This window comes from Zonotrichia albicollis, chromosome 6, assembly GCF_047830755.1.
Source record: "Zonotrichia albicollis isolate bZonAlb1 chromosome 6, bZonAlb1.hap1, whole genome shotgun sequence".
NCBI classification, from domain to species: Eukaryota; Metazoa; Chordata; class Aves; order Passeriformes; family Passerellidae; genus Zonotrichia; species Zonotrichia albicollis.
In genome coordinates, this window is record NC_133824.1 from 61528022 (window position 1) to 61537164 (window position 9143).

At 54.8% G+C, this 9143-nt stretch overlaps 1 protein-coding gene across 2 annotated transcripts in view; it reads left to right on the plus strand.

Annotated features, from left to right (window-relative positions):
* TXNDC16 (thioredoxin domain containing 16) overlaps positions 1-2985 on the plus strand; it is a 46487-nt gene extending 43502 nt beyond the window's left edge. For both annotated transcript variants that reach the window (XM_074544064.1, XM_074544065.1), the window contains 2 exons: positions 331-521; positions 1420-2985. In XM_074544064.1, the coding sequence (XP_074400165.1) occupies positions 331-521; positions 1420-1706 (478 nt within the window). In that variant the 3' untranslated portion in view covers positions 1707-2985. The remainder of the gene's footprint in view (positions 1-330; positions 522-1419) is intronic.
* The last annotated feature ends 6158 nt before the right edge of the window (positions 2986-9143 follow it).

The window sequence follows — 9143 nt, forward strand, 5'->3', positions numbered from 1 at the left end:
AGTTTGTCCTGCTCAAGGATTTCTTCACACATCCCTGTTGGATCCTAGCAGGTTCCTTAAGCACCAGGCTTGTTTACAGTGCTTGGAATCACAGAATCCTGGAGTGGTTTGGGTGGGAAGGGACCTGAGAGCCCATCCTTGGGCAGGGACACCTTCCACAGTCCCAGGTTGCTCCAAGCCCTGTCCAGCCTGGCTTTGAACACTTCCAGGGATGATGCTTCTGCAGTCCCACCAAACTCTGCTTTGCTGCATGTGACCCAAATGCTTTGGTGGCTTTTTTGGCTCTCAGTCCTGTTGTGCTGCCAAACCTGAATCTCCTTTTCCCAACAGGAAGAAGACTCCAGTGGGATACGGGATCCTGAGGACACACTTCTCCACCACTCCTCCCTTGCCCCTTCTCCTCTGGGTGAACCTCCACGCTGGGGGTCAGGTGTTCAAGTTCCCCTCAGAGCAGCCCATCACTGAGATGAACATCTTGCTGTGGCTGGAGAAGCTCCAAGCAGGACTGGAGATTCCCAGCAGTAAGTGGGCACAGGTTTACAACGTTCCCAAGCACACACTGTGAGCTCCAGTGTGTTTATGAGAAGATTCTACGTGCAATAAATTGTCTGCCCTGGAATTTAACGATGGAAAAAGCAGCTCTGCTTGTTAGAGCTGCAGAAGTACAAACAGTCCAGCCAAGAGAGAATGCCCACACTCACAAGTTTGCTTTGGGACTGTTTAATGCTCAGAGCCAAGCGTGGATAGTTTGGAATTGACATCTTTTCTCTGTGATAATCCCCAAATCTGGCTGTGTTTTCCCATTCCCAACCACAGCTTGCTCATAAAAATCCTCCCAGCTGACAGTGTAAGAAGTAGCTGCTCTTCAGGCACCTTTCTTTTTGGATGGGAAGGGATGAGGGAGCTGGTGTTTTACTGGAGGCTTTAGGACATAAAGGGTTGGCTTGTGAAGCTTTCACTGCATCCCTCCTGTCTTGCTCAGCCTGATGAGGCTCTGGAGGAAGCCAGCATGGATCTGCCTTCCTCAGGAGAGCTGGAGAGGGACTGGGGACAAGGGATGGAGGGACAGGACACATGGAATGGGTTAGATGGGATATTGGAAGGAATTCCTGGTTGTGAGGGTGGGCAGGCCCTGGCACAGGGTGCCCAGAGCAGCTGTGGCTGCCCCTGGATCCCTGGCAGTGCCCAAGACCAGGCTGGATGGAGTTTGGAGCAGCCTGGGATGGTGGAAGGGGCTGGAATGGGATGATCTTTAAGGTCCCTTCCAACCCAGATTGTTCTGTGGTTCTTTAATAAGATTTTTAATTTTGTATTCATTAGAATGGGGGAAAAAAAGCCATAATTCCTCAGAAAGGGAACTACCCATGGAGGTGGGACATAACTCTTCACCTACTAACTGGGGCTGTATTTGCTGCTCAGGTACCTTGTCCGAGGAGGACTGGAAGCCACCACTCCCTGCCTACGACTTCCTCCAGATGATGGAGCCATCGGTGCCCGAGCTGTCCCCGCAGCCCGGGCTCTCCCGGGCACAGCAGCCGCCCAAAAGCCCCGGAGGGGACACGGCAGGAGGGGACAGCGGCACCCGGGAGGAGCCATCCCAGGAGGGCCCGGCGGAGGAAGGGGGTGTCCCTGGGAGGGGCCTGCGGGGCACGGCCCCGAGGATGGCAGCGAGGGACAAGCAGGGCAGGAGGCACAGCGAGCTGTGAGAGCCGGGCTGGGGAGAGGGGTGGGACTGCCCTGCACAGCCTGGCGCTGTCCCTGCCTTTTCTCCAAGGCCAGAAGAGGTTTGGCTGACAGGGAATGGTGAAAGGAAAGGCCACTCCCTGCTGCTCAGCGCTGGGGGTTTCTGATGCCAGGGAGATGTCTGTACATCCCTGTGCCCTGGCTGCTCTTGGGAGCTCATCGAGCAACAAGCTACACTGGAAGGGACAATTCAGCCCTGCTCTGTAGATTCCTCAAGTCCCAGAGTCACTTCAGCTGCCCCTGAGCAGGAAGGGGTGAGTGATTCCAAGACAAAAAAATTTCTCTCCTCCCTGGTTGCAGGAGAAGCTCTACTGATGTGTGACAGAAAATCCTGCAATTCCATCTGCACTGGAAGCGTGTGGAGCCAGCATTCCACCCCTCCAGGGCTGCTCCAACCAGCCCCAGTTGTGTTTACACCTGACTTGTGACCTGAATTCGTGAACTTGTTCATCCTCCCAGCGGGAGAAGAGGAGGATCTGGTCCAAGCAGATTTATTCCAGGAGCCAGAGCTCAGGTCACACAACAGTCCTGAATAGCTGGGACAAAACTGTGCCAGCAAATCCCAGGGGTGGGCAGGTTGGGAGATGGCTTTGCTCACTGCTGGCATTTTGTTGGTCACAAGCCCAGGGGCTATTTGCAGCCTCCATTTGTCTTTGCTCTCGGTGACAGCAGCAAGGTTGGTGCCTCCTGAGCTGGGAATGTGCAGGGAGCAAGCTCTGTGGAAAGCTGAGTGCTGGGGAAAAGGGGAGAGAGATGAAGGGCAAGGCTGGACCCTTCCAAGGTGGGATGGAGCTGCTTCACATCCAGAACTTCAGTGGGGAGATGCAAAACCTGGGCAAGTGAATTTCCATCTCCTGGACAAGAAATGGCAGGAGGTTGAAAGCAGATGGTCCAGGATTCCATGACCATCCCTTCAATGAACTTAATCTCCCTCCCAGAGAGATGTACTGGGACAGTCAGATCCTCTTCCTACTCTTTAAGGCTCTGAAATTACTGAGAAGAGGAAAAAATGCTGGTAAGGGACTGCTGAGAGCATTGCAAACTCAGTATTTCTCATCCTGCAAGCAGCACACGTGGCTGTGATGCTTTTGAAATACCCAGAAATAGATTATTAGTCCTGGGCTGCACTGGAAAGCCTTAATTGAGAGTGACCATTTTTGGACTGAGTGACAGGCTTGGAGCCAAAATGTATGTATTTAAAGGAATAAAGTGCAGCCTGCTGATCAAAGGCATGGTTCCCAAGGGAAGGGTGTGAGCAGATCCTTCGTGTGTTCCCGTCATTCCTGTGCTCCATGAGGTCCTCACGCTGCTGAATTCCATCAGCTGAACATTGCTCATTTCCCCTGCTGGCCCTGATCACCAGCATCGAATCCCACAATGGGTTGGGTTGGAAGGGACCTTAATTCCCATTTAATTCCATCCCTGCCATGGCAGGGACACCTTCCACTGTCCCAGGCTGCTCCAAGCCCTGTCCAGCCTGGCCTTGGACATTCCAGGGATCCAGGGGCAGCCACAGCTGCTCTGGGCACCTGTGCCAGGGCCTGCCAACCCTCCCAGCCAGGAATTCCTTCCCAATATCCCATCCATCCCTGCCCTCTGGCAGTTTGAAATGCAATAATTGGATTTTTCATTGCATCTTAAATAAACTCCATTTCCAGTAGGCTCCTCTGCATGTTTTGGGTGGTGGGAGCAGGGGGTCTGGGCAGGTGCCCCTCATCAGCAGCAGGATCCTTTCCTTCCGCAGGGTTTCTGAGGAGCATTCCCACATCCCTGCTCTTCTCCACGTGTCCTTTTCCAGGCTCAGCCCTTCTCCGGTGCCGGGCTGGGGCAGGAGCCGTCAGCAGGGGTCAGTGCCACATCTGCGTTGGGGCTTTGCAAATCCCCGCCTCTCCCGGTGCCGCTGGACTGAGGCTGGATGAGGATGGATGAGGATGGATGAGGCTGGATGAGGCTGGAGTGAGGCTGGATGAGGCTGGACTGAGTCTGGACTGAGGCTGGATGAGGCTGGATGAGGCTGGATGAGGATGGATGAGGATGGATGAGGCTGGATGAGGCTGGATGAGGATGGATGAGGCTGGATGAGGCTGGACTGAGGCTGGATGAGGATGGACTGAAGCTGGATGAGGCTGGATGAGGTTGGATGAGAATGGATGAGGCTGGATGAGGATGGATGAGGCTGGATGAGGTTGGATGAGGCTGGATGAGGATGGATGAGGCTGGATGAGGCTGGATGAGGTTGGATGAGGCTGGATTGAGGCTGGATGAGGATGGATGAGGCTGGATGAGGATGGATGAGGATGGATGAGGCTGGATGAGGCTGGATGAGGATGGATGAGGATGGATGAGGCTGGATGAGGTTGGATGAGGCTGGATGAGGATGGATGAGGATGGATGAGGCTGGATGAGGCTGGATGAGGATGGATGAGGTTGGATGAGGATGGATGAGGCTGGATGAGGATGGATGAGGTTGGATGAGGCTGGACTGAGGCTGGATGAGGATGGATGAGGCTGGACTGAGGCTGGACTGAGGCTGGACGAGGCTGCATGAGGCTGCATGAGGCTGGACTGAGGTTGGATGAGGATGGATGAGGATGGATGAGGCTGGACTGAGGCTGGATGAGGCTGGATGAGGCTGGACTGAGGCTGGACGAGGCTGGACTGAGGCTGGATGAGGTTGGATGAGGATGGATGAGGCTGAACTGAGGCTGGATGAGGCTGGATGAGGCTGGATGAGGATGGCTGAGGCTGGATGAGGATGGATGAGGCTGGATGAGGATGGATGAGGCTGGATGAGGTTGGATGAGGCTGGATGAGGATGGATGAGGTTGGATGAGGCTGGATGAGGCTGGATGAGGTTGGATGAGGTTGGATGAGGCTGGATGAGGTTGGATAAAGCTGGATGAGGCTGGATGAGGCTGGATGAGGCTGGATGAGGATGGATGAGGATGGATGAGGATGGATGAGGATGGATGAGGCTGGATGAGGCTGGACTGAGGGTGGATGAGGCTGGATGAGGCTGGATGAGGCTGGATGAGGCTGGATGAGGCTGGATGAGGCTGGACTGAGGGTGGATGAGGATGGATGAGGCTGGATGAGGCTGGACTGAGGGTGGATGAGGCTGGATGAGGCTGGATGAGGCTGGATGAGGATGGATGAGGATGGATGAGGTTGGATGAGGCTGGATGAGGCTGGATGAGGTTGGATGAGGTTGGATGAGGCTGGATGAGGTTGGATAAAGCTGGATGAGGCTGGATGAGGCTGGATGAGGCTGGATGAGGATGGATGAGGATGGATGAGGTTGGAGGTCAGGAGCAGCTTCCCAGAGGGATCCTGTGGGGATGCTGCTGCATGAGGGGCCGAGCCTGGGTAGTCCCAGCTCTGCTGGCTTCATCACCAGGGGGATCCATCAGCTCCAGCCTCCCAAACTGGGCTGGGATGCCCAGAGCCCTGAGCCGAGTCCATCTTGAAGGCGGTGCCAGCACAGACTTGGGAAGGGAAGTTGTTGGAGATTTTTTCAGAAATGGCTTCGAAGGCAGCTGTGAGGAGCAAATTCTCACAGCCTGTTTCTGTAAACAGCAGGAGTTCTCAGGTTGTTTTTAATAACAAATAAAAGTGACAAACATGAAGGCCTTGCGAACCTTGCATACCAGAGTTATCAGGCAGTTTTCTCATGGCAGGTGAATATTCTATCTTTGGCTGTTTTGGGAAAGTAAAAGTAAGTTTTGAGAACTCAAATCTTGGTATTGAAAACAAAAGGAGGGGTTGGTGTGTTATCTCTGACCTATTGTGAGCTCGGGTTTGCAATATGCGTGAACCTAATTAACACGGTTATAAAAAGTGACTGATGGAGTCAATAAACGGAGTCGATGCTGACCAAGGAAGATGGGTTGTTTCCCTTCACTTCAATAGGAAGTGTTTATCCATCATGCCAGAATCCAGCTGGACTGCCAGCTCTGGATGCAGGCCATGCTCCTGGACCCCATCAGTTACTTGGAGTTTATTGGGGTTTTATTCCTCAATACAAAATGTCTTTTCCACTGTGTAGCCCAAACAGGCACTCGGGGAAATCCATGGAGGCAGAAATGGGCCATGTTTTGTATGGACAGGAGGAAAATGTCAGGGATACTGAGGGCAGTTTGATGAGGGTCTGCATCCCAAAATTTCCTCACCCACCAGAGGAAATGCTCCAGCACTTGGTTGTTTCCAACAACTCCAGCTCTGGGGCAGAGCAGGGTGGAAACAAACACTCAAAGTGTTTATGGAATCAGCCACTGAGCGGAGGCAGAAATGGGCCAGGTTTTGTATGGACAGGGGGAAAATGTTAGGGGTAGAAATGGACCAGGTTTTGTATGGACAGGGGGAAAATGTTAGGGGTAGAAATGGGCCACATTTTGTATGGACAGGGGGAACATGTCAGCTGAGGGCAGTTTGATGAGGGTCTGCATCCCAAAATCTCCTCATCCACCAGAGGAAATGCTCCAGCACTTGGCTGTTTCCAACAACTCCAGCTCTGGGGCAGAGCAGGGTGGAAAGAAACACTCAAAGTGTTTATGGAATCAGCCACTGAGTGGTTTGGGCTGAAAGGGACCTTTAAAGGGCACCCAGTGCCACCCTGCCATGGGCAGGGACACCTTCCCCTGGACAAGGCTGCTCTGATTCCCATCCAGCATGGTCTGGAATTACAGCCTTGGGTGAGAAGTGAGGCAGAGGAGGCAGAGCTTGTGTTCTGGGGGGCAGCTGGGAGGGACAGAGTGATTCTGGAGTGAGATCTGTCCTGTCCCAGGAGGATGGAGGAGCAGGATCTGTCCTGTCCCAGGAGGATGGAGGAGCAGGATCTGTCCTGCACACAGAGGATGGAGGAGCAGGATCTGTCCTGTCCCAGGAGGATGGAGGAGCAGGGTCTGTCCTGCACACAGAGGATGGAGGAGCAGGGTCTGTCCTGCACACAAAGGATGGAGGAGCAGGGTCTGTCCTGCACACAAAGGATGGAGGAGCAGGATCTGTCCTGTCCCAGGAGGATGGAGGAGCAGGATCTGTCCTGTCCCAAGAGATGGAGGAGCAGGATCTGTCCTGTCCCAGGAGGATGGAGGAGCAGGGTCTGTCCTGCACACAGAGGATGGAGGAGCAGGATCTGTCCTGTCCCAGGAGGATGGAGGAGCAGGGTCTGTTCTGTCCCAGGAGGATGGAGGAGCAGGATCTGTCCTGTCCCAGGAGATGGAGGAGCAGGGTCTGTCCTGTCCCAGGAGGATGGAGGAGCAGGGTCTGTCCTGTCCCAGGAGATGGAGGAGCAGGGTCTGTCCTGCACACAGAGGATGGAGGAGCAGGGTCTGTCCTGCACACAGAGGATGGAGGAGCAGGGTCTGTCCTGCACACAGAGGATGAAGGAGCAGGGTCTGTCCTGCACACACAGGATGGAGGAGCAGGGTCTGTCCTGTCCCAGGAGGATGGAGGAGCAGGATCTGTCCTGCACACAGAGGATGGAGGAGCAGGATCTGTCCTGTCCCAGGAGGATGGAGGAGCAGGGTTTGTCCTGCACACAGAGGATGAAGGAGCAGGATCTGTCCTGTCCCAAGAGATGGAGGAGCAGGGTCTGTCCTGCACACAGAGGATGGAGGAGCAGGGTCTGTCCTGCACACAGAGGATGGAGGAGCAGGATATGCCCTGTCCCAGGAGGATGGAGGAGCAGGATCTGTCCTGCACACAGAGGATGGAGGAGCAGGATCTGTCCTGTCCCAGGAGGATGGAGGAGCAGGGTCTGTCCTGTCCCAGGAGGATGGAGGAGCAGGGTCTGTCCTGCACACAGAGGATGGAGGAGCAGGGTCTGTCCTGCATACAGAGGATGGAGGAGCAGGATCTGTCCTGCACACAGAGGATGGAGGAGCAGGATCTGTCCTGCACACAGAGGATGGAGGAGCAGGGTCTGTCCTGTCCCAGGAGGATGGAGGAGCAGGATCTGTCCTGCACACAGAGGATGGAGGAGCAGGATCTGTCCTGCACACAGAAGCCAGCAGGGTCTTCCTGCTCATCACCCTCCCTGTGTCAAAGCTGCTGCTGAAGTGAGGGGAGCTCAGCAGGGACACTGATGTTATCAGCTCCCTCTTGAACCATTTAACAATAAAAGTCATGTTTGGATAAACCACAGCTCTGCCTTCCTCGGGGTGCAGGCTCTGCTCAAGATTTCCTGGCTGATATGGATCAAGTACAGCTTCAGACCAAACTCTTCTTCTGGTGGGACTTCATGTCAACAGCTATTTGGATGTGCTTCTGGAGCCTTTCAAGGGGTGTTTAAATTATCAGAAGATAAAACAAAGATACACACGCACACCCAAAAAAAGGATTATGTGCTTGCCCTGAAAGCAAAACAATTTATTGTCCAAAACAACAGGAAATTCTCCATGCACTCCTTGTTGGCCCCTTTCAGCTCGGGATATTCTGTGATTCCCTGATCTGTCCCCATCCTTTAGGAATCCCACAAAGCCAGGCTGGCAGCAGTGCTCACTACAGGGCACAGGGAATATTTAAAGTGCCTGTTGTGTTTTCCACATTTAAAAGATGTTAGAGGTCTCAAAACCGTGGGACATTGGAAACAATCACAGCATTCCTTCCATGTTTTCCACCCTTTGAGCAGAACCTGGGTGCTGAGAGACAAATCCTTGTCTTGGAATGTGGATTTTCCAAACTGAGAATTTCCGAATTCCCAGCCCGTCCTGGAGCACTGATGGGCAGCCCCAGCCCCTCCTGGGGAGCCCCATTCCATGGCCAGGCTCTGCTCTGGGCTCCAGCTGCAGGATGGCAGGACAGGACCTGATCCCCAGGAGGGAGATGCTGCCAGGCAGGAGCAGGGCCGCGGGAAGGACAGACTGCCTGGACAGATTCCAGCAGGATGTGGAGCAGGACAAGACCTGGTGAGCTGGCTCATGTCGCCTGGGTGGGGACAGGGAGGCTGGCAGGGCTGGGGGACAGTGAGAACCAGTCCCTCCATCCCGTCTGGTGGCTCAGCCTGGCAGAGAAGCTTTCCCTGCGGGGCAGGCTCTTCTCCAGCACGGCTTGGCCCTGATCCCTGCCCCGGAGCTCCTCCCTCCCGTGCCGCTGGCTCCGGGAATGTTTGTCCGGAGCTGCTGCCGAGGGTGTCTGGAACAGCCTCCTGCAGTCCTCAGCCCACCCCTGGGGACATCCAGGGTGATGCAATCCATCCTGGTGCCCGGCATGTGTTCCCTGTGCCCTTGGCATCGCCCGAGGGGATGGAGAAGGATCCCGCAGCTGCCTGGTGTGTCCAGCACTGCCAGTGTGTCCCCACCCCAGCGTGTCCCCTCCCCAGCGTGTCCCCATCCCAGCGTGTCCTCACCCCAGCGTGTCCCCATCCCAGTGTGTCCCCACCCCAATGTGTCCATCACTGGCAC